Source organism: Sardina pilchardus, chromosome 11 (genome assembly GCF_963854185.1).
Source record: "Sardina pilchardus chromosome 11, fSarPil1.1, whole genome shotgun sequence".
In the NCBI taxonomy this organism is placed as follows: Eukaryota; Metazoa; Chordata; class Actinopteri; order Clupeiformes; family Clupeidae; genus Sardina; species Sardina pilchardus.
The window spans coordinates 12,280,397-12,305,399 of record NC_085004.1 but is presented as its reverse complement, the minus strand read 5'-3'; the positions used below and the strand labels follow the sequence as shown (position 1 = coordinate 12,305,399).

The 25,003-nt window shown below is 48.4% G+C and overlaps 2 protein-coding genes across 8 annotated transcripts in view; one reads left to right on the top strand and one right to left on the bottom strand.

The window, feature by feature from the left end:
- madd (MAP-kinase activating death domain) overlaps window positions 1-4,512 on the top strand; it is a 61,587-nt gene extending 57,075 nt beyond the window's left edge. For all 6 annotated transcript variants that reach the window (XM_062548612.1, XM_062548613.1, XM_062548616.1 and 3 more), the window contains 2 exons: window positions 2,368-2,414; window positions 2,926-4,512. In XM_062548612.1, coding sequence (XP_062404596.1) covers window positions 2,368-2,414; window positions 2,926-3,039 — 161 coding nt within the window. In that variant the 3' untranslated portion in view covers window positions 3,040-4,512. The remainder of the gene's footprint in view (window positions 1-2,367; window positions 2,415-2,925) is intronic.
- A 963-nt stretch (window positions 4,513-5,475) lies between these two features.
- On the bottom strand, window positions 5,476-24,839 carry bbox1 (butyrobetaine (gamma), 2-oxoglutarate dioxygenase (gamma-butyrobetaine hydroxylase) 1). Of its 2 annotated transcripts, none has more exons than XM_062548608.1 (8): window positions 24,769-24,839; window positions 22,115-22,586; window positions 21,578-21,692; window positions 12,525-12,723; window positions 10,774-10,879; window positions 9,440-9,636; window positions 8,812-8,978; window positions 5,476-7,988 (listed from the first exon to the last, which is right to left on the bottom strand). In XM_062548608.1, exons 2-8 carry the CDS (start codon window positions 22,517-22,519, stop codon window positions 7,828-7,830), a joined length of 1,350 nt encoding a protein of 449 aa, XP_062404592.1. In that variant the 5' UTR covers window positions 22,520-22,586; window positions 24,769-24,839; the 3' UTR covers window positions 5,476-7,827. The 2 variants fall into 2 exon arrangements, with proteins under 2 accessions (XP_062404592.1, XP_062404593.1); XM_062548609.1 differs by having other exon boundaries at window positions 22,115-22,568; window positions 24,769-24,834.
- Between the last annotated feature and the right edge of the window lie 164 nt (window positions 24,840-25,003).

Below are 25,003 nucleotides of genomic sequence, written 5' to 3'. Positions count from 1 at the left end.
AGATGGGAGTTTTACTATGGTATTTGATATTGTGACAGAAGCATTTCCACTACCTCAGAGTCTTAGATCACTACAAAGACAGCCAATCCGACAGACAACTGGTTTCAGTCAAGGCCTCGTTTACAAGACACTTTATACGATCATACTCCATAAGTTTGAGGAGAGGCAGACTTGGATACAATGAACTTTGTGTATAAAAAAACATTCTGGATCTTAGTTACGAAGAGTTGAGCAAGAATTAAATCAGCCACAGCTGTAGGTGTCTTGCCATTTCTAGTTACACGTTCAGAACAAAACCCCATGGAATTGATGCAAAATTCGCCAAATTGGCTACCTCTCATCTTGTTAGAATTGCTTTTGGCGATCACCCTTGCAAGATTTGTGTGCAAAATCACAAAAGTTCACCTCTGATCTGAGAACATCATAAGCCAGTGTAGTTCAGTGAATCCGTCAAGAGCAGCAGGTGAGTATGGTGGTAGAGAGCAGTGGTCAGTTGGACAAGAAGGGCCTTTCAGAGTGGACAGGGATCACGAGCCTTTAGGATCAAACAAGGTTCACAGGCCTTTAGGATGGAACAGGGTACACTGGCCTTTACGAGTCGAGAGGATAGGCCTTTAGGAGAGGACCTAGGCCTTTAGGAGAAGAGAGGATACATAGGCCTTTAGGAGAGGCCAGGGATGACAGGCCCTAAGGAGAAGAGAGGATACATACTGTAGGCCTTAAGAGAAGAGAGGATACATAGGCCTTTAGGAAGGGACGGGGATGACAGGCCTTTAGGATGGAACAGGGTACACTGGCCTTTAGGGGTGGACAGGGTTACTGCCGTGTCTCTGTGCTTCCTTTTATTTTTCGTAATCCGTTCCCTCATCTTTGCTGCTATGAAAACCTTCATTCTCCTGCAGGTAAAGTGCTGTCACCTTTCTCTCTCCCTCTCTCTCTCTCTCTCTCTCTCTCTCTCTCTCTCTCTCTCTCTCTCTCTCTTTCTCTCTCTCTCCTACCTTATTTCTCTTTCTCTCCCTCTCTCTCTCTCTCTCTCTCATGTCTCTTTCTCTGTACTTCTTTTCTATCAACAACCCCTTCTTCAAGTCTTCTGTTCGCCCATGTCATCATGGCTTCTTGTCTTCACCGCTGGTGTCCTCCGACTCCATGCTCGCTCTTGTCCCCCCCTCACCGAGGGTCACTCATCCATGCTGTCTTTAAAGACCACCCTCTAGTCCGACCCCCAGAGGCCCCCCCGAACCCTGGACCAACCAGCACCTCCTCCTCCTCTTCCTGTCTGCTCCCTCATAATACTACCTCTGCCTCCTTTTCCCCACCTTTTTTTCTCCAGTGGAGGGTGATCAGGGGAGGTGGGCGGTGGTGGTGGTGGTGGTGGTGGGATGGGATGTCTCGTGTGTCTTGTATGTCTGTGTCGTAGGAGTTTTGGAGGGTGGCCAGTTCAAGGTGCTTGTTTTGCATGACCTCTGAATGCCATGTTGACCGCTGTAGTGAGGTAGAAGCCCAGCACATGACCCCCGGGGCTGTTGGAGGTGGACACAAGCAGCCGCTGCAGTGTCCTTAGTGGAGATTAGAATCCCATTCCACTCACGTCGCTGCCCTGAGCCACGTCTGTCCAGAGCACAAGCACCTGCAACAGCATAGACGTAGAAACCTTTTAGCGATCAGCCTTTTTTTTCCAAAAGATGAACTAAGCCTAGTCCTGGACTAGAAATTCTGTTTTTCTTTTGGAGAATAGAAAACCTTTATGGAGGTTCTAGTTCACAACTAGGCTGACTCCATGTGTAGGACACTGGCCCATACGGTTTAGACGTACACATGCGTCATTTGGTGCACCTGGTTCATTTGATGGTGCCATTAGACCCCACAATACAATTGAAGTCCCTGACCGCATACAGTTCGAGCTGACCGCACAAATGGACTCACCTGGCTCATGGCGTCAGGTTTGCACCCTCACCACAGACACACAAACCCACTAACCTGTCAGCACGGTTTCCCCACTCTCCCTCTCCCTTCTCCCCTTCTCCTACCCCCCCCCCCAACCTCTCCCCTCCGCCTCCCTTCTCCCTCTCTCTCCCCCTCCCTCTTCCACTATCTCTCCCCCCTACCCCTCCCTCCCCCTCCTATCTCCCCCTTCCTCTACCCCTCTCTCCCCCTCCCTCTCCCCCCTCCCTCTCCCTCTCTCCCTCCCTTCTACTGTACCTGCTCCTTCTCCCTCCCTCTCCCTCTCTCCCTCCCTTCTACCTGCTCCCTCTCCCTCTCCCCCCCCCCCCCCCCCCCCATCCCTGCTGACCCCCCCGTCCCCGTCCCTCCTCCCGGCTGTTGACCCCTGTTAAATTGTGTGTTCTGTTTCTCCACCTGTGGTTGTAGTTCCTGAAACTAAAGAAGTGGTGATCCACAAGTACAAGACACCCATGGTGAGTTGTGACCGCACGACCAGACACAGGAACAGCATTTAAAGCACAGCTCATTTTAAACCCAACACTAGGCATTTAAAGCACAGCTCATTTTAAACCCAACACTAGGCATTTAAAGCACAGCTCATTTTAAACCCAACACTATAGGCATTTAAAAGACTCCAAATGTATCACAGCACAAGGCAAATATTTGACATGAAGGTTTCAGACACTGATGGATTTCCTCTATTTTTTCCCCTTCTCTCTCTCTCTCCCCTTGTCTCTCTCTTTCTCTCCCTCCCTGCCTCCTCTCTCTCTTTCTTTCTCCCCTATCTGTTTCTCTTCTTTCTCTCTCTCTTTCTCCTTCGCTCTTTCTCTCTCTCTCTCTCGGTCTGTCTCTCTCCCTTCCCCTTCCTCTCTCCCTTCCTCTCTCTCTCTCCCTTCCTCTTCCCTCTCTCTCTCTCTTTTCTCTCTCTCCCTTCTTCTCTCTCTTCCCTCTCTCTCTCCCTCTCTCTCTCTCTCCTGGTCCCAGGCACACCAGATCTGTTACTCGGTCCTCTGCCTCTTCTCCTATGTGGCGGCGGTCAAGGGGAAGGAGGCTGAGGGCAAGCCCAAGCTGCTGTCTCCACGGCCCCTGGCCAGCTAGTCTAAACTTCTCTCCTGTTCCAGATCATCTCGTCCCATTCCAGGCGCACACACGCACAAACACACACACACACTAATACACACACACACACACACACACACACACACTAATACACTAAAATACACACTTGCACACACACACACACACACACACAGAGAGAGAGAGAGATGCTTAGGACAAGCTCAACCTGCTGTCCCCACAACCACCGGCCAGCTATTCCAAAGCTCACTACCATTCCATTTTCCATCACATTCCACACACACGCACACGCACACGCACACACACACCTCCAATGTCCTGCTCACTCCAGCACAACCTCTCCCTCTCTCTGCCCCTACCTGCTGACCACCACTCACTGCCTGCTCCTGCCCCCCCCCCCCCACACACACACACACACACTCCCCCAGAGGAATGGCTGTGCAGGCCACTCTGTCCAGTGAGCATCCTTCATGCCCCTCCTCACTCACTGCTGACCGTGTTAGAGCTAGACCAGTACCCACCCCTAACCAATAGCACAATGTCCGCTGGGCATCATCTACTGTATATCTGTAGCCCACGGAAGCTCACACTACTGCTCCCCCCGCGCCCCGTCTGTGCTGATTACGTCTGTGAAGCCCCGAGACCCAGACCCCCCCAAGCTTGTTTGTTCAGTGGGCCCCCACACCCCGAGGGTCATCTGGAGTTCTAGCCATACGATGATGTCCTGTCTCGCTGGACAAGGGGACGGTGGGTCTGGCTGTGCGTGTCTTTTTTAAATAAGCCCTTGTCCCGTCGCTGTCCTCCCCTCTCGTATTGGTCTGTGTCTGTGTCTGTGCCCCCCGGTCCCTAACTCCCTCGTCGAGCCCTTGTCGAGTATCGGTGGCCATCTTTGTTTTGTACACAGAGGCGCAACACTTGCATGCAGGTCCCATGCACAGCCCTGAGAATCAACCAACCAAGGCATGCCCAAGGAGCAAGAGCTTATGCCCCTAGCTCTACTTAGACGCTCTCCTCGACACCCCCAACGCCCCTCCGTACCCCCACCCCACCCCACCCCACCCCACCCCACTCCACCCTCACCCCAACCAAGCACCACCTGCTCCTACCCCCACTCCCTCCTCTGGTGTTTCTATCCAGAGACTGTGTGATGAATATTCTATGTGCTCAGTGGTACTGTAAATTTCAATCTGTTCAAGTCTTAAAAAGCAAAAAGGGTGAAACCTTTAGAGACGGGACCAACCGCTCAGCGGGCCGTCCGGCTCACAGGACCCCCCCTCGAGTTCGCCTCAGCCAAGGAACAACGAAAAAAGAGAAGTCCCTCGTAAAGGTTTCACCCGCCCGACTCCACCTGCTGTAAAAGTGGTCCAAGCTGTGTGTGTAACCCCCTTAGCAACGCTCCGGCGAGGCCAAAACTACTGTATTAGTTCTACTGTAAACGGTTTCATGTTTGTGTTTCGGCCGTGTTGAATTGCATGTTATGCTCAAAAAAAAAGAGAGACGAAAAAAAAAGGAAAATGGTAAAAAAAAAAGAAGCTGTACATTTCACTTGAGCAAATGTTTTAAAAAGAAACTATAAAACTAATGTTACAAAAATTGTGGTTCATTGACTAGATGTGCAATACTACTTGTGGGGGGGCGCTGTGACACCCCCTGGCCCCAGTCATACCTGCTGTAAGAATGCGTCTCTTAAGCCGTCCTGACTTTGGTGCGAAATCAATGAGGACCACTGTGTGTAGAGTTGAGGCAGAGTCGCAGAGAGAGAACCACTTGACCACTCGTGTTGTGTGAACTGCAGGAGAGAGAGACCTGTTTTTGGAGATGTGTTCTCTTCCTCTGTGACCCCCCCCCCCCCCCCCCCTTCCATAGCTGATGAGCTCGGTCATCAGGTCTGCTCAGTAAGCGAGGGACCTGAGCCCTGTTTAAAACGCTTCCTGACCGTCCCTCGACAGGCTGTTGATGAGGAAGGTTGAGAAAGCTGCAAATAAATTCAGAGGGGGAAGCAGCAAACTTGGCTTATGAGAGGATTGTACACCAGAAACCATATGCTTATTTTAACCCCCCTTTTTCAAGTCCTTTTCAGTTTGTTACAGACAAACTAGTTGTTGGAGGTGCTCCACATGTGACTCCCTGTTAGTGGTCATTTTAGTCGAGCCCTGTGGACAGTTCGGATGGGATTGTGAAAAATGTAAATAGTCCAGAAGACTTTTGTCAGTGGGGGAAGATGAGTTTCCAAAAACAGATTTTAAGATGGCCTGCAGTTCAAAGGAGATGTTGTGGCAGTGAGAAAGATAAACGTTATAACTACTGAGTCTGTGCTTCAAGACTGTCAGTGAGCGTACAAGAAATCAAGATATTGGGTGTAAATATTTCAGTGTTTAAAAGAAAAAGTATTTATAGAACCTGTACAGCTTTGGCAATATGAAAATAAAACATGTCCAACCCAAATTGTTTGTTAAGGCCATTTTGTTTTTTTTAATGATTTATTCAAGAAACCAAAGCACAAAGAAATGTGATGTCTTGATGACGCACAAGGCAAAAGCGCTTAATATAATATGTGATTTTTAAAATCACTAACCACCAACACCAGAAATCCTTAATTTATCCCAAATTTGCCATTCATTTCTTCACACCATGTCTTGTCCTACTGTACATAAACATTGTATGTTACCAAGTGAATTATGCTCATTCACATAATATTTACAGTTGCGTACGGTATACATGATCTGTATTTGTAGGGGACATGCAGTACGTGAAGACCTTCTATAGCTGTAAGGCAGAGACATTTCAAACTTGGCTGAAAAACAATCCTTAAGAATAAATAAGACACAGAGTGCTTAGGAGGTCATTTTGACACACTTGATTTACAGGAGATAAAACACAAGGCCTAAGATGTCATATCCAGTTACACTTTTAACACACTTTTAAAACTAGTTTGATCGTTTTTTTTTTTTCCTTCTGTTTTTGTAAACCAAGACCAACTGTACATACAGCAACCATCTATAGGAAGTAAAAGTAAAGACAATAAAAGTGTTTGAAACACAACTGTTCGTGGTTAAAGGCTATCAATACCCAACTCATCTTTAAACAAGGCAACTTTGGCAACTTCAGAGTGGCAACACTCCCACAAGAGACCATAGAAAAAATGTCCGCTCCTTTCCATGCCAGTTTCCGGGTAATGGAGACCAGTAAAAACTGCCAATCACTTGGTCAGTAGCCAATGAGTTACTAGATCCCGCCCTCCTGCTGTCTGTGACACAGCCATACAGCACAGGTTTTTAGGAACTGTTGAGGCGTACATGAGTGTTGCAACTCTCCCTCTCTATGGCTCTTGGCAGATTCATATCTCAGTCTGTCTACTGGTGTTCTGAGCGTGGAAAGTCCACTCCACTATGTGCAGCATGTTCTAGAAGATAGACAGTCTCTCTTCAGATCTCTCCATCTCTATCACTCTTATACGCGATCTGATGTCTGTACGTACAGTTACACCATACAGAATATACAGTAAAGCTAAAGTGAAGTCCTGTACAATAGAATAAAAATAGAGCTATGTATAGTATAACAGAAAGGGACTTTATATCCCCAGGCTTTTTTTTGGCATACTCGCCAACAGGATCCTGCATTCATAATGCATTTTTCGAAAACAACAAAAACAATACACCTAAACAAATAAGCAAAAAATGAGCCAGAGTAGCCCATCGTAGTATCATGCGATCTCAAACATCACTCCAAACCTCTTTACCCTTTACATCCATTTAAAAATGTGGCGTAGGTAATCTGATCACAAGTGCACAGTGCGAAACACAAAGACCACCAGGGCGCATGTGATCTAGTCACTCAAAAGCTCTTCCTGTGGTGGTCTGTCTGGAAGACATTACTGTAGATCACAGATCTTCAGCAGTAGAAACACCAATGCACTCTGATGTGCTCTGGGAACAAGGTGCCGTAACAGTCCTCACAACCTTCCTACAGTGGAGGTAGCAATGAAATCTGAAAACAAGTGGTCAGCCGGACACACTGGGGATTCATGAGAGATTGGCATTTGTAATAATTCACATGATGTACGTCGCTTTGGATAAGAGAGTCAACTGAAGGAATAAGTAAGTTAGCAAGACAGGACACCGGTGTAAATGCCAGTAGGTTAGCAAGAGAGGACAGGACGTCTCGACTGTTCACTTGTGATCCGATCGCACAACACACATTTTAAAGCCATGTAGAGGGGCCTCAGTTAAACAACCAACACAAACAGAGAAGCCGCTATCTTAGGAGCGCTATCTTAAGAGCATGGGCTAGTGACTGACCTGCGGCCAGATGTGCGTTTCCCAAAACCATAGTTGCTAACTAAATAACCCCTCAAATCGCTGGGGAAGAGTTGGGGTTGAACCCCCCAAATATCTGCGGAAGGGTTGAACCCCAAAACATCTGGAGAAGGGTCGAACACCCCAAAATCTGAAGTTAACAGAAATTACAACCCTGAGAGACAGAAAGACTAACAAAGAAAGCTTCACCCTTCTCAGGGTGCACAAGCAGCAAACATTTACTGGAGGCTTCAGTCCCAAAGACGGGGCGACTGGTGCAAAGTTCTATGAAGAAGCAGGCATTTCGTCACTTTAAGGCAACTGGAGCGACTGGCTTTGGGGGTGGAGGGGAGTGCTGAGATGGAGCTGGAAGCAGAGAGTTCCATCTAGAAGCCTCAGCACTGGGTATCAGCACTGGGTAGTCTGCCCCCGAAGAGCTGGTGGGGTGATCAGTGGAAGTGTACTGTGTGTGTGTGTGTTTGTTTTCGTGGGTGGGTGTGTGTGTGTGTGAGGTTTAGTTGTCTCCATGCACAGCCTTGCGAAGGATCCGCAGACGGGACATGACCTCGTCCCAGTCCAGGTACGCACCCTCCAGGTGTCGACGGGAGTTGGGATCCGACACGTAGCTCTTGCGGCCGTGGAGCAGACGCCAGTTATCAAAGGTCACCAGGTCGCCTGTGAGATGAGATGGGAGGGACGATGGTGAAAAAAACGTCATTCTAAAACGGATAGTTCCGGTCCTTGATTGTGATTGGCTGAATCGCATTCGATGCCGTTGTAAATATCACGATATACACACACCTTGACTGCATTTAGTACTATAGTAATGCGCTACCACAAAACTAGCACAAAAGTTAGAGTGGCTGCGTCTCGTTGCATGGCAATCATTCATATGGAGGGAATATATTTCTTGGCGGAAGAATTATTATCTATGAATACCTCGTTACTTTTCCTTTGCTGTGCCTTTGTTTCATGAAATCTTGCTAGAACGTGTTCTAGTCTTACTGTTTATGTGTCTTGTGTGTGACCCCTCATATAAAGCCTATTTGAGTGTAAAAAAGCACTAGAAATAAACCATATTATTATAATGGTGAAAGCACTGCACATATCTAACAAGGGATGCCCTGACCGGTCAAACACAATAGGGTGTATAGTGTCAGTAGGGTACAACATCCAATCATCTCATTATCACATATCACAACACACACACACAACATCTACTGTTTACGTGGCCCAGGTTAGAGTAATCATTAACCTAACACCCACACATTATGCAAGGCTGTGATGTCATGCACATCTGGGGAAAAGGTTATGAAAAGGTTCTCTTTCAGTTCTGCCTTTCTGACGTATACGAAATTTCAGTGACAAAGTTCTAACCCACATTCAGTCCCAAACGATTACACAGTTGTCCTCCCACTTGCACTTTAAACACATGTGGCCCCAGAGGATTAGGAACACACACACACACACACACACACACACACACACACACTCTCACCTGGCTCCATGGTATAGGTGACCATGTTCTCAGGCTGGGTCATCAGCTCCACGTAGCTTTTGAGCGAGGTGTAGAACAGCTGGACCTTGTCGAGCGGCATGTCCAGCACGGAGTCCCTGGTGGCGTTGTTGTAGTTGATCCTCACCACTCTGCCCTCGTCGTCCACGCTGTGCATGGACACAGAGAAACAGTTCCAATATTGAACACCAGATGGCAGCATAATCCCCCCCCCCCCAGTTTTAGTAATGGCAGAAAACAAACATTGAAGGCCTGAGGCGAGCACACTGTTTTGTTTCAGTCTTCTCAGTGGGTTTTGGACAGTAGTGATGACAGAACAGGGAGATGCGTGTCTACGGCTACTGTGTGTGTGTGTGGCTACTGGGCTCACTCAATGACGTAACTACCGCACTGCGTGGCAAAGTTGCAGTAGTCGACGAAATGTGTTTATAGACTTTGTGTGTGTGTGTGTGTGTATATACGACTGATATGAGGACTCACACAGTGATGTGGTTTTTGGACAGCATGGCAAAATTGCAGTAATCGGTGAGATGTGTTTATAACATTACGTGTGTGTGTGTGTGTGTGTGTGTGTGTGTGTATACAGTATACTGTATATATGAGGACTCACTCAATGATGTGGTTCTTGGACTGCACAGCGAAGTCGCAGTAGTCGGTGCCGGTGTCGGTGAAGTCGACGCGTAGCGTGGTGAGGGCGCGGAAGGCCTCGGGGTCCCGCCGCCGCAGCAGCTCGGCCATGTGGAAGCCGTCCACCGCCTCGCTCTCGCCACCCTCCCGCGCCTGCGCCAGGCAGTGCAGGAACTGGACCTGAGGAGACCACAAACAGCAGGACCGTGAGACCGGTAAGAGCAGGAACTGGACCAGACCACAGACACTCCGAGCGGAACCAAAGTCATGTCAGAGCCATCTCCCTGTCCCTGGCACCTGGCAAGGCGCCGTTTAGACCATTCATTCAAATTAGCGAATGGATTGCCTAGTTATCAAATTAGATGGTTTACACTAAAGACTTTGTACGCTGCCCATTTTTCCAATAAAGGCCAATTGACTGTTTTTTTTAATTTTTTTATTGCTACGTCTGCTGTTCAATCTCTGAGCTTGACTGTCCCTCACTTGTCCAGCCAGCCAACGACCAGTTACTCCTATCTTCTTTTTCAGTCAGCATTACTGCTACAAAGACTGTGGTGGTAGTGTAGTGGTTAAGGAGCTGGGCTAGTGTGCAGTAGATTGAAAATATTCTGAATATTTGACATTGACATACTCTGTAAATCACTTTGGGTTTAAAGTGTCTACGAAATGAATAAAAAAGTAACATATATTAAAAGAGCAACAGTCTCAATGACACTTGCAAACTTTTCTCCACCTTCAAAACATAATAAATACCTGACCTCTTGCTTCCTTCTCCTGCTAGCAACCTTAAAGCTGATACCATTGCCTCATTTTTACGCGCCAGCGTTCACACATGTGATAAAAGTTTCACTGACTTCTGGCGTATTTCCCACAGCGTTCAAACAGCTCAGTCCTTCGCCACTCATCCTACCCAACTTATCAGCTGGCTCCGATACAGTTATCCACCGCATCCTATTTTCCAGTCTTAAACACACAGCACGTTCCGAGAGCGGTGAGAATGTGGGTGTGCACACGGTAAGGAACATGTGTTGGTTGGCTCCGATGCCAAAGAGGACAGAGGGGCGCGGGTGGAACGAGTGATGGAATACATCCCTCCCACACTGTTTGCTTTCTTTTCATCTGCTCACAGTCTTCTGGGTGGAACACCTGTGCAATGTCCAGCTATTGTTTAGGTTCAATGGCGTGATGCATAGCAAGTGTATCACGCCATTGAACACGTGTGTGTGTGTGTGTGTGTGTGTGTGTGTGTGTGTGTGTGTGTGTGTGTGTGTATGTGTGTGCGTACGTGTGTGTGTGTGTGTGTGTGTGTTCTCTCACCCCTGGTGGATTGTGCAGTGCTGGGTAGTCGGTGTGCAGGCTCAGCTTGCCCGAGGTGTAGGCCACGTTGTTAGCCATTGGTTTGTCCTGCACCTGCCACGTGTGTCTGCAGATGTGAATAGGCACACAACAGAGACACAGGGTTACACATCCCATCCGCCGTGGTGAACACATCTCAGGAGCACTTAACACGGTTTTAAACTCCAATTCCCAACTCCAACTCCAGTTTCAAATGTTTAACACCAAACTAGCGGCAGAGCAATTGCCCCCTTCAGTTTTAAAAACAAAACACTGAAACTCCACACTCAACATATACACTACATACACACTGTTATGACGACCGACAAAGACCAAGCCGATGTCTTTATCTAGACTCAGGACTTATCTGGACTATTTGGACTATCGCCCCAGCATCTAAATATGTGACTCCTTCATTTTGGCTCTCTCTTTCTCACTCTCTCTCACACACACACACACACAGCAAAAGCAGTGGCTGAACTCTATGTCAAAAAAGCTTGGCTGCTCAGTCAGGCCTGTAAATCAGACAACCTCTGTCCAACCCATATTACTGTACTTCCAGGAGAATGACCAAAAGTGGGCGAGTGTTTGGAGTGAAAGGATTAAAACTGTTGAGAGAGGGTCAGAGGCGGGCGGGTGGGTAGACTTGCGGGGAGGACAGCGCTGCGGTTGGCCTCCGACGGCCCTGTGCCTGGTGCCTCTGCAGCGCTGCTTTGATGGTTGGACTGAGAGCGTTTGGACGATGAACTAACAAGAGGGAGGAAATGAGAAGGATTGCGTGTCGTTGTGACACTGTGTGTATGTGTGTGTGTGGTGTGTTTGTATGTGGTGCATGTCTGTGTCTGTGTCTGTCTGTGGTGTGTCTGCATGTGCGTGCCTGTGTGTGGCGCATATGTGTGTGTGTGTGTGTGTGTGAGTGTGTGTGTGTGCATGTGAGTAATAGAGGGAGACAAAAGGAAAGCCAAAACGACAGGGCGGCAGTGGACTATAAAGACCTCTGTAATAGCAACAAGCCCCCTTCTCCTCTCCTCCTCCTCCTCTCCTCTCTCCTCCCCTCCTCTCTCCTTCTCTCCTCTCCTCTCTTCTCCCCTCTCCTCTCCTCTCCTCTCCTCTCCCCTCTCCTCTCTTCTCCTCCTCCTCTTATCTCCTCTCCTCTTCTCCTCTTCTGTCCTCATCCTCTCCTCTTCTCCCCTCCCCTCTCCTCTCCCCTTCTCTCCTCTCCTCTCCTCTCCTCTCCTCCCCTCCTCTCCTCCTCTCTCCTCCCCTCCTCTCTGCTCCGCTCCAGTCAGTCCACAGCTACCACTGCCATGAGCTCATGCGCTGGCAGCCGCGCTGATTTTTGTTCCCGTCTCCGAATCGAGCGTGTCAGGTAATTCCCCCGGCTGCCGGGGCTGATCCCAGGCCAGCGCCGCGCGCAGAGTCGAGTCGGCGGTGTGGTAAATCACTCAGGAAGCCACTGCTCTGGAGGCCGCCGAGACCCTCTACTCTGAAACCGCACGGCCCTCGGCCAGAGCAGAGTCCTTCCCGCGTGTATCCCGGCGTGGGGAAGGAGGAGAGCTTTCTAGGGGCTAGTTTGTCTCCGCTTCAAACAATCACTGTCCAGTCATGCAAATCCGTGCATGGCCTCACCTCTGTAACCGCGTAAAACACACAGGGCGTTTTTACGACAGGTCATCCATCATGCGTATATTTCACACTCTGACGGACACTGTCCGGTTTCGGTCCCAACTCACCCGTAGAAGGTCAGCCTCAGGTAGCCGATGCGCTCGCTCAGCCGCGCCACCTGGCCCTGCTCCGCCGGCGCCCCCTTCAGGTAGACGATGCCCACGCGCCGCAGAGCCAGCAGCCAGTCCAGCGCCGCCTTGTCGTCGTGGAGAACCTCCTGGAAGCTGGCGGTGGGGATGCGCAGGTCCGTGGCCCAGTACTGGCGCTCTGCCGGGCCAGAACAACACAGGAAGCTTGTTAGCCTGCCATTTGATTGGGCCGACACGCAGACACACTTGTTACCCTAAATCACTCTGCAGCGCTCCGGGAGAGAGAGAGAGAGACAGACCGGGCATATCAGCCAACAGTGTCGTGGATCAGGAGACATCCTGCTCCGACACACATGTTTGCACTTAGAAATAATTGGAAGTCTAGACCCCATGGATCTTAATGATTAGTGAATAACCGCTAGTGTATTCACAAAGATGCAGGGCTAAGACATTTAAGAGGCTGCAGTTTGTCAACCATAGAACTGACCTGAAACAACAGACTCAATCACACAAGGAGACGAATAAGGTGGGGGAGGAATAAGACAGGGGGGGGGAGTAGGAGTACACAGAGGCGCTGAGAGACTGAATTACACCGGTGTCTGTGAGAGAGAGCACAGCATAGCTCTGCTGCCTGAACTGCACGTCCGCACATTAAAACAGAATGTCTTGTCAGGAGCAGGGGCCAAAACACGGTGGTCGGAACAGTCTGTGCGGGGAGACGAGCCGCTGTGCGTGAACAGGCCCCGGCGCGGGCCGCCCCACTGTGGAAAATCTCCGGGCCGCCTCGCTCGCTCGCTCGCTCGCTCGCTCCCGTGTGCTGTTGGCAGGAGCGGAGTTTTTCCATCGCCGCTCTCTCTAGTGGAGGCCGGCCGCTCCACTCCGTGTGGCCACAGCTGCAGAGCACATCTCTGCTGGTGTGCGGCTCAAACACACACACACACACACACACACACACACAGTATCACTCTGCTCTACTCCTGCCCTCATCCCCCCTCCCATCATTAATCAGTCAGAGGTCGCGCAGAGAGAGAGACACAGACACACACACACACACACACACACACACACACACACACACACACGGCCTAGATACACAATGATGTGAGGTGGTTGTAGATTTCACTCTTTCACTAAAACAAGTGAATATGGAAATGAATAGCTGACATGATTGTTGATCATTTTAATAACACTGTCTGGCTGTATAATGATGTATAAATCATGTATAATGATTTCATATAGAAGTTATAGAAGAAAATAGGTATAGAATTATTCTAGGTATTCAATCAATTTCATTCTCTCTTTATTTCTCTATGTAATGATCTTTCAGGTGGAGTATAACTTTTAACTCCAAATAATGTTGGCTGAGTAGCTTGTGAATCCCTACCAAAGATGCACAAAATGGAGATTATTCAGATTTATGTGGCAACAGATGTAGAACATGCGGTTTGTTACTCTAGTGCAGGACCCCCCGCCGAGGGGTGGGTGAAGAAATGATTTCCATGAATCAAATCAATTTGGAAAACAGAAAATACAGAAAAATGAGACAGAAAAATTGTCAACCACATTAAAATCGCATACACTCAACACCAGGCTGTTTGCCACTCTCTGCAACACACTGGGATCGCAGCATGAGGGCCTGTTGTTCCACAAAGTCAGATGGCTTTCGCGGGGAAATGTTCTCATCCGCCTGTTTGAGCTGCGGGACGAGGTGCGCTTATTTCTGATGGAGCATGGGTCCCAGTCCACATACCAGTGTGAAAAGACTTTCTAGGCACTGACATATATTAAAAATGACATAAACGTCTAAATGTGGAGCATGATCTCCTTGTGGCCGTCTCCACAATTAAACCAAGAATGGACTTGCTGTGGTCCGCGCACAGCGGGCATCCATCTCATTAGATGAGATTAATACTGAAACATAGTTGGCAAAATCTACATTTCAAGTTTGTCAAGTTCTTGTGCATGAACTAGCTATCGTGTTGCTCGTGGGAGCTTTGGTAGGACTCATGCATGTTTACACTGAAAGTCTCATGGTGTTTGAGTGCAAGACAAATACCCTTTGGGGCGATAAAGGTTTCATTCATTCAAAATAGTAAATGGATTTGCCAAGTAATCAAATACGTTTGTTATACTTAATATATTATGACTTTATACGTTGCCTGTTATTCAAATCAGGGCACATTTTTTTAATTGCTCCGCTGTTGTCCTTAGTGTAGACACCCCAAGCTCAGCAGACTTCATGTCCCTGATACACTCCTTTGACCTGCAGTGCGTCTGCAGTCCTCCTACTCACAAAGCTGATCTCACTTTCTCTCTGAACTGCGCCAGATACCCTAACGGTCACGGCTCTCCACCTATTGGACCTCTGCTCCATCCGGCTCAATGGGTCTCTGTTGGAACAGCCCCCTGCTCCTCCCTCCTCCTATGGTCTCATTACGCCACAGTCCTTGATCCAGATCCACTAGGCTTCAAGAGCGGCCACTCAATCGAGACGGCTCTGAGGTCTGTGGCAGAAGCCTTAAAAGAAGCCGTGGGAACTTCTCGGGCCTCGGTACTCATCCTACTCGACCTCTTAGCTGCCTTCACACGGTTCCCCACTGCATCCTACCTTCCACTCTTAAACATGTGCGTCAAGGACAAAACACTTCCTGGTTTGAATCCTACCTCACAGGGCGTTCGTTCAACATACCTTGGCTTGGACAGCTATCCGCATCTCACTACCGCACCAAAGGACTAAAGCCCCTTCTCTCTGCCATATACTTCACATTGATTGCTCTTGGACAAAATGAATGAATGTAAATGTAACTACTGACATATGCACAAGTAATAGGACTGCACACGTCTCCTCTTGATGTTCTCTTCAAAGTTAGGGTTCCCCTTGAGAGTGGATAGAGTCTTAAGATTTCCAGATTTCTTAGGCTGGAAAACCGCACAATTCCTGCATTATCTAGTCCTCCTCTGCCAGCTGGTTTCCCTGAGGTAGAGGCCATCCATCTTTCCCCAAACCCTCCAGCATCACAGTGCCCAAACCTCAACGCTTGGCAGCCGGCACGGATGGGGTGGAAAACTTGCGCAGTATACACAGAGGAACACTCACAACAGCACAGAGTCATCCGTCTTGTCTTTCACCAAATCAGACTGTACGGCTCTCCGCTCCGAGATCTCCACTGTGCAGATGAGAACCATTATAAAGCAGCCATCTGAGATCACCTTGGCCAAATCTAAAATACGGAAAGTCTGAAGCACCAGCAATATCCGACATGGAAGTTGAACAGTACATCATCTGCCCTTTCATCAGCAGCAGCAGCAGCAGCAGCAGCAGCAGATGCCTCCTTTATGGCCTAGTCAGGAGGTACAGGGGAACATGTAGCCACACGAGATCATGTTACACGTCTGAACAGCAAGCACACCTTCATGATGTCTACATTCCTGACCAAAGCCACAGAGGAAACACACATCCCCGATCAGCGCTTTCTCTCTCTCTCTCTCTCTCTCTCTCTTTCATTTCTCTTTCTTTCTTTCTCTCTCTCTCTCTTTTTCTGTCTGTACCCCACAAACCCTAATCTCCCACAGCTGTCATGTGCACACTGCAGCTGGTGCATTACAGGGAGAGAGTGATGTGAAGCCATCCACAGAGAGAGAGATTTGTGGAGAGAACACCAGAAATGAGGAAAAAATCATCATGGGATGAGAGGCAGGCAGCCGGCCCGCGGTGGGGGGTGTGGGGGGTGTGGGTTGGGGGGTTGGGGGTGTCGGTTAGACGAGAAAAGGAGCAGAGATTTACTGGAGATCTAACTGAATGAGCACACTCATTCATCAGGGGATCAGGAGGGATAGGACAGCAGAGGTAGAGACACTGAGGGAGAGAGACAGAGGAGGAAATAAAGAGTGACTAAGGGAAAGAGAGAGGGGGTAGCGGGAGAGAGGGACAAAGACAGAGAAAGAGAAAAACAGAGAGAGAGAAACAGAAGGAGTAAGAGGGACAAAGAGAGAGAGAGTGAGGGAGTGGGAGAGAGAGAGAGAGAAATAGGGAGTAAGAGGGACAAAGAGAGAGAGGGAGGGAGTGGGAGAGAGAGAGAAACAGGGAGTAAGAGGGACAAAGAGAGAGAAAGAGAGGGAGTGGGAGAGGGAGAGAGGGAGAGAGAGAGAGAAAGTGAGAGAGAGAAACAGAGAGAGAAAGTGAGAGAGAGAAACAGAGAGAGAAAGTGAGAGAGAGAAACAGAGAGAGAAAGAGAGAGAGAACCAGAGCGCAGGGCCGCTGTCTGGGCCGGGCGCCCAGGGTGGAGAGGTTCAGCTGGTGCGGTCCCAGTGTTCCACGCTTATTGCCGTGTAATGCCTCGCATTCCCTTTCTCACCGATCGCAAATTTGCCGCTTCGATTTCCTGGCACGGCCTCAGCAGCGCGGGCCATTCTGGAGCAATGCCTCCCGAGCGGACTCTGCTGAGCTCCACACACATTAGTCTCACTCATTCTGTTTTTACTTTTTCCAGCTGCTCCTGAGCAATGATCAGAGTGTTGCGTGTGTGTGTGTGTGTGTGTGCGTGTGTGCGTGTGTGTGTGCGTGTGCGTGCGGAAGAGGATGTAGCTGAGCAGTGAGGTATTCATGATATGAGGTACTGTAGGTATGATGTTGAAGTAGAATTGATACGGATTTGATTGGCATTGAGAAGCACAGTGATTTACTGACAGACACCGTTCAGCTCTGCTCCGTCTACAATGTAAATGCAATTACAACCCCCTTTGGCAACACCATTTGGGAATGATTTGGACATTATTTTGGATACCGGTCCTTATCACAACACGCAACGGCACAATGATCCAATCAACTGCAGATGCTGCTGGCATACAGCATATATCCTCCAGCACGAGCCAAAGGGGACTTCAAGAGAAAACACTGACTGGGATCCGTCCCATTTGAGCTGATGATCCCTGAAACCAGGTCCAAGTGGAGTAAGTGAGTCCCCAGTGTGTGAGACAGTACCTGCACGCCTCGGCTCACAAAGCCTGCAGTGTAAGGCCTTTCCTCTCCAGCCACACCTCCTTCCCTACAGCCACCACCACCTCCACCACCAGAACAGGCCAACCTTTTTTTAACAGCCCATTTTAGGCAGGAGGGTAAATCGGGCTTTTGGGCTCGATTCTTAAAGAAGCCTATTCTTCGCTCGTGGGACGCTGCAGCCACATTCAGGGGAGATTATTTTCCAGACGGGGCTCCGTGTTAAAATACGAGAGGGGAGTTTTAAGAGCAGATGACCTTAACAGATGAGGAGAAAGTCACAGGCCATTGCAGCACCCAGATGGCTGCTATCAAGAGGGGAAATCTAATATCGGGGGAGATCAAAGAGTACAATGAAATATTACTTTTTTAAAAAGCATAAAGGACTGATAAGCACTCAGAGTGGCCTCCACAGAACACCGGAAAGAAACGACTAAATTTCATAAAACTGTCAAAGCCATGACGAACCATTCAATTTAGCCCAAACTCGTCGACCCTTCGACCCAAGTCCCAAATCAAAACCATGAGATGGCAAGAGAGAGTTGAGCGCGTTTGTCCGGCCGAGCTGCTGGACGGAGAGGGGGAAAATGGCAGCAGCGTGTAGCAGTGAGGCCTCGCGGGAGAGCTCTGGCCACAGCGACGCAGTGAGCAACAGGCAAATAAACAAAGACAGAGCATTCACAGTGGGGGGGATAGTGTGTTAGCCGGAGGGAGAGAGGGGGTCATAAAAGATGAAGGAAAACCACAGTGGACACTTAGCCAAAGCAAACAGCATCTCTCTCCACCCTCATCCTCACCCTCACCCAGCCAAGCATGAAGGTAAGGGATCACCTCGCTGACGGATCGGGACTCGAAAGGGCACGGACGACTGGGCCTGGGGCCGTCTGCACAGAAGCAGACGGCTCCGTGGGTCAAAGCAGCATGTTTTTACATGTCGTCCAGGTGAGACCCCCGTTGTTTATTTGACATTTTACAACCTCCATTACCAAACCATATCCTGTGGGCAAGTGTGATTGCAATTCCATCCAGGCCTCTCTGCAGGGTCCCTCGTGTCTGCTAAACCACATATTTCATTATAGATGAAAGGAGCGCTGCAGTCTTAATATTATGATCCCTTCCTATTTGATTTCTACTACCTTCCGTTCGGTAAACTTGGATCACGTTCTTATCGCTGCGTTCTTCCTTCTCTCCAGGAGATGTTCTGGAGGGCTATTATGACATCATGTTCTGGAGTCGTGTTCTCTGATAAATCCACTCCCCCATGGCTAATCAGGAACAATGCACACGCGAGACGCGGTTGACCGCTTCTGGCAGCCTGGTAGCTCATTTCAGTCATTTTCCCTTACTCACTCCACTGCTATGCTCTCGTTTCAAAAGTCATGCTTCCTATTTCCTCGCAGATTTGCCTACAGCCTGCAGTGTCCCGGCATAATGCTTCATTCTGCATGGACTAGACTTCCACTGTGTTCCACAGTGTCCCGAGCAGTTGAGGATGGAAATGCAATTGGAGGAACCTGAAAGGAAACAGCCATGCCAAACTGGGCCTGTGCTGGCATGGCACTGAAAGCCTCAACTGACATGAACAAGAAACAGTTTGTCCAGATAATTTATGGTCTGCCTGGACACCACGGGTCACGTCAATTAGCGAGAGCCCGGTGATTCGTTGACACAGTGTTCAGTGTTCTTTGGATTACGCCCACGGAGTCTAGGAGTGAGAGGAGAGGAAGAGAGATGGGCTTGTGTGAGTGTGTGTGTGTGTGTGTGTGTCTGTGTGCCGCACGCTGCTCCATGAGAGAGAGGAGCCCCCCAGCTCGTATTCCCCCCGATCTCTATTCCATATGGTCCAGGCAGGAAGCTGAAAGAAACTTTCCACACAAAACCCCGTCCTGCTGGATGGCTCTGCACGTGGAGCCTTGTTTTTCTCCATCTCCCTCTCTCTCTCCGTCTCTCCCTCCCTCCCTCTCTATCCCTCTGATTTATGGCCTATAAACTAACATGCTATCACTTCAGCTGAGGAGCTGTGGTGGAACTGCTCCGAGACTGACTTCACTCCTCACCTTAACACTATTTAAAGTGTTAAATTTTGGCACTTACAATCGAATAGCTTGGTGTAGTGCCCCCACATCATCCCCTCTTACTCTCCATATAGCTGTCAAATAGAAGAATATGAAATCATGTCAAAAACAAAGTGTTTGTCTGTAAGTGTGAGTCTTAAAATAAATGTTGTCAACAACAGATATTTGTGGTTAGCACGCCTTGGCGAATATACACGCCACAAATAAACAAAAGTCTTTGAGCGATTCCAAATGAGAGCAGTTGTTAGTAATTTATGAGACGTGTGAGGCAGCCATCTCCCCCACCCCACACACCCCCCCATCTGTCTCCCTGTGCACCACTTCCACAAACAGGAAGTCGTTTATGAACACACATGTATGGTGAATGACAAGGGCTGGGAGCACAGGAATGCCGGTATCGACTGTGACCCCCCACCGAGGACCTGAGAGGTCCACTGAGGGCAGTGAGGACTCGCTGGACCAGACTAGACCCCAGTGGTAGGTTTTCCAGCCACTTGAAAAACAAAACGCTTTCCAGAGTTTTTGTTTTTTTTCTACTCATTTAAAAAAAAAAAAAAAGAAATATCGGCTTCTTCTTCTTCTTCTTCTTCTCTGTCCTCCACGTAAGGGGAAGGAATGTTTGGTGTGTCCCTCAGGAGGATCTAATTAAACCCAGAGAGCGAGGGAAGCACGGCGAGTGAGCGAGCGAGTGAGTGAGCGAGGGCAGCACATGTTGGGCTCCGCGCTGGTCTAGGGGGAGAGTCAGAGAACGCTCCTGCTGCTGAGCTGGCAGTGGTTGCGGAGCGGAAACCCCTGGAACCCGTGTGGAGTGGAGGAGTGGAGGAGTGGAGGAGAGGAGGAGTGGAGGAGTGGAGGAGTGGAGGAGAGGGGGCAGCCCTGTGAGGGCCTGCAGTGGAGTGGAGGAGTGGAGAGCCCCAGCGCTCGTTTCCACCAACAAGGGGCTAACACAACATCAGCGAGAACGGAGAGAGGGGGGAAAAAATCACTATTCTCTCACCTGCCTGTTGGACAGACGAGACACACACACACACACACACACACACACACACACACACACACACACACACACACACACACACAGCACACCCCAGACTGTGCGGAAGTGGCCACCCGAGTACCACTAGACATCACACGCCAGCAGCGACAAATCTGAACAAAATCGTAAGCTATCGCCCTGAGGAAATCCTAAACCGTCCTACCCTGGGAGAGGGAAGGGTGTGTGTGGGTCCCTTAGGTCCTTCTGGACCTCCACGGAGGGCTTCTGAGGTAAGACTGAGCTCTCCTTGGAAAAATGATGGTGTAACAGTTCAGAAGCGTCTTTGTGTGCTAGGGGCTATACAAAATGTCACCAAACTTGCCCCCATTACACAACTGTGACAAACCGTAAATATGGAAGAGGAAAGTAGGCAAGGCATGATGTGAGCAACAAGGCCCCTTGCATTAAGTAGTGCATGAATGTCATCCCTGATCAACCTCAGGCGGTGAAAAACAACAACATTACTGTTTTTTCCACTCTTCTACCGTTCAGAACTGGTCTGTTTACTTCTATTCATTACCATTCCACCACCGTGACGTTAAGCTAAGAATCAGAGAAATTAAAGAAAGCATGGAAAGATGTACCCACACTTTGGCTAAAACGACAAAACCTCTTAGTCTCAAGTCTTCAAATGATCTATTATCCATCTATTAACAGACAACATGGTACAGAAAAGGGTTTATTGTGGAAAGTAGATAGATAATACATCTCGTAAAGCTCTCCCAGAGACTTAGAGAAGTTAAGACTCTCGCTCTCCTACACAATGTGTCTGTGGTCAACAGTCCAGCACTCACTGGGCAATTTCATTCATTTTTACCTCTGTGATGTTATTGTTAAATTACTTTGTGTCGTTAGCTTTTATAGCTTTATATTTTGGGTGGACATTTTATATCGAATCTATTATCTTTTATGAGACTGTACTTACCGTTAAAGAAAAACTCCTCTTGTTTAGCCTGCCTTGCCTCTGGAGAGAAGCAACGTTTCTTCAGCCAGTCAGGATGAAACAGGCTGCTGTGTTGGTCAGGCCATGTTATAGACACCTGCACAGGAAAGGGCACAAATCATTCTTCTTTATCATCATAATAAAAGCCCACACACAAACGCAAAGGCAAAATGAACAACTATTATACACTGTACTACAATCTACATCATGTACTTTAGACTTTATTATTATTATCATTGCACACTGACAAATGACCTACAGGTGCTGTGCCATAAAGTAGTTCAGCGAATCATTATTTGTATTGAATATCACATCATATCTTTCTGTATTGTTTGTAAGGCTTTGTTTTTAAGTGATTATGTAAGGCTTCATGCTTGCACTTCTGGTGCAAGACTTCGATTAATGGGAGACCAATCACAAGAGCTGAATAGAGCCAGATTCAGATTCCCAACTGTTAAGCAAAGCAAACATGCCCAACCTAATGTCTTTCTCGATAGTGAACGGCGACGCTTGTCCTACCTTGTTGTCCTCGGTGACCTGAACGCTGTCCACACCCGTGTGCACGTCCAGCTCGGAGAGCAGCAGGCTGCGCGCCTGGGCCGACTGGAGAGTGCAGTGCGGACACTGGCAGTTGTCCCTCAGCCAGGTGTAGGGGTAGAGGCTGCAGCTGCCGTCCTCCCAGTCCACCTGCAGAAGCCGCTCGCGCTCCAGGGCGCGGGTGTGCCGCACCACCGCGGGCCCCGCGGAAGACGCCGGAAGGGACGCGCTGGCCCTGGCGGTGGCGAGCGTCTGGTGGCCTCGGGAGGAGGCGAGGACGAGGGCGGCTGACGGCGGGAGTCTGCGTTTGGCGTGGCTCTTCACCGCCTGCAGGGCTGCCGTGGATAAACCGGCGCTGGAGACGCAGCGAGCGAACCTTGATAACATCCTTCACAGGCACAGCGGACACGTGGACTGGCGAGTGGCGCTCAGGAGACTGCAGGGTCAGAGGGAGCTGCCATAAATAGGGGACAGAGTGATGACATAAGACGTCATGCTGGCAGCTCTAGTTATCTATTTACTATATTGTTCTTCAGAGGGCTAATATTTATGGTCATCCAATTAGAACACCTGGAGCCGGTCATGAAATTGCTCACAATGTTGCCCCATGTAGGCTACATCATCCTTTTGACCTTTTGAAATCTTACATCAAAATGCAGTTGGTCTTGTTCACTCCCACAGAAAAGAGAGAACTCAGTATAGTTATGGGGATCTATCAGAAGACAAGGCTTTATTCCTTCTACTATGTTCAGGGGTGGAGCCTTCCTGGATTACTCATCATTATTGATCTCCGATGAGAATATAAAAACGACTTCAGAAGAACTAATAGTATTCAACCATTCAAGTAAGGCATAGAGTACAACAGCACAGGCTAAACTACACACTAAATACTAAACACTAAACTTTACCACTTGTCATATAACCATAAAACTTCGCAAAATAAACAAATACATTCTGTCCAGCCTTATCATTACCTTAAGACACCAGGATGCAGTCAAACCAGGTGATTATTTAACAGTGCAGATAAGTGTGAGTGTACACCAATGTGCCTGCGTCAACATGCCAGCGGGACTTTAGACAGAGACCTCATGCCATATGGCCCTGGCCCATGTGTAACTGTACCCTGCACTCTGCCTGCCACCCCACAGAGGTGACGTGAGGGGGGTCACCCAAACGACATCTCTGTAGTATTTTTGTCTGCTATTCTGCCTCTCTAGACCATCATTTCCCAACCTTTGAGGTCGGGACCCTAGTGTGGGGTCGCCTGAAATTCAATGCCTGAGATAATGGATGTCTTAAAGATGAGATGCCTGAGATACTGGGTATCTTGCAATTGGCCAGTACATTACATTTATTCAATAAAAAAGCACTAAAACTCCCATGTAATCAGATCCTTCATTACAATATGGCTACACAAAAATAGACTTAGACCCACATTAGATGCTTGATTGATGTAGGCTAATCATGCTTGATCAACGTTCCAAACAAAGTAGCAAAACAAACACACACGCAAAGACAGCCAAACGAATTAGCTGCTGGGATATTCGGGAAAATCAAAGTCCCACTCTCGACTGGGTGTTACAACAGAGGTGTTGTGAATGATTGGTTGCCAACATTTTGTGACATCAAAATAGGGTCACTAGCCAAAAACAGGTTGGGCTGCTCCTTGATAGAACACTGATTGCACAACACAACACAAGCATTCAAGAAAGAGCATGTTGGAAAGCTGTTTGCTCCTACATTTTCTGATTTGTTTATAAAGCATGGACTCTGACTGACAAGAGCCATATTTAGCCCTGAGATCTAAACAATAGGACTATATAGTAAGGTAAAATTAACCCTCCAGTAGCCTGGTGAATGCTTCAGAGAAACACCTTTGACCTGCTCGAGTCCAAATCCCAGCTGTTCCAGCACACGACTTTACATGGATATTATGACGTAAACACGATACACCACGGGAGCGTTCATAAACTAGGTAAAGGGTCACACGAGCCTGGCACAGCGACCGGCTGACTTGACGTGCGTGCGTCCTGTTCAGAGACGCCGGAACATTATGTGTCCTGTCCAAAGACTCCGAGAGACGAAATTGAAAGTATGGTAGTTACTTGGTGAACAGGAAAGGTTGGTAGGAAATTCACGAATTACATTAAGGTTATAACTGTTACCTCGATTTAAAATGATTTCCCGGTGGCAATTGACCAGTTAGCATCGCAGCATGAGCACAATGAAAAGCAATGAAACTTTCACAGAGCTAGGCTACTCCGTACTGTTTATGTCGTTGTGTGCAGTACGGTTATTGGTGTTTTGCCAATAACTACAGTAGGACGTGCGCTTTCTGCACGTACGTACACATTTGTTTTAGTGTTTACGACAAAACAACCATAATGCCCATTGTCCGCATAAGAACCGTTTACAGATTTCTTGTGAAAGTAAATAGCCAGTCAACTGACGCAGCTAGGTACCGGTTAGCTGTCAACAGCACACTACAGTAGCAAACACAACAAGCCTAGAGCTTGTAAACAAATGTTCAAATCACCAGTATCAACAAAAACACATCCTAAACCATGTCAGTGGTTTTACTTGTATTGCAATGATAGCGTGCATAATGAAAGAGACGTTTAAATATACAGCATTACCTTGTTCTAGTGCTGCTTCCTGCTAGTTTGAATGAGAAGTGTAAACGCGAAGGCGTGAGAATAGTGTCGCGCTGACAGTGAAAGTGGGGCAAAGGTTAGACATGCATAAAACATGGCTGGGCTATGTGATCATTCTCTGTAGCCTATAATATATGCAGAATTGCCAATATAAGACTTGGGTTTGGGGTTTAACATTATAAACACCATTAACAGTATAAGTTTACCTCTTGAAAGC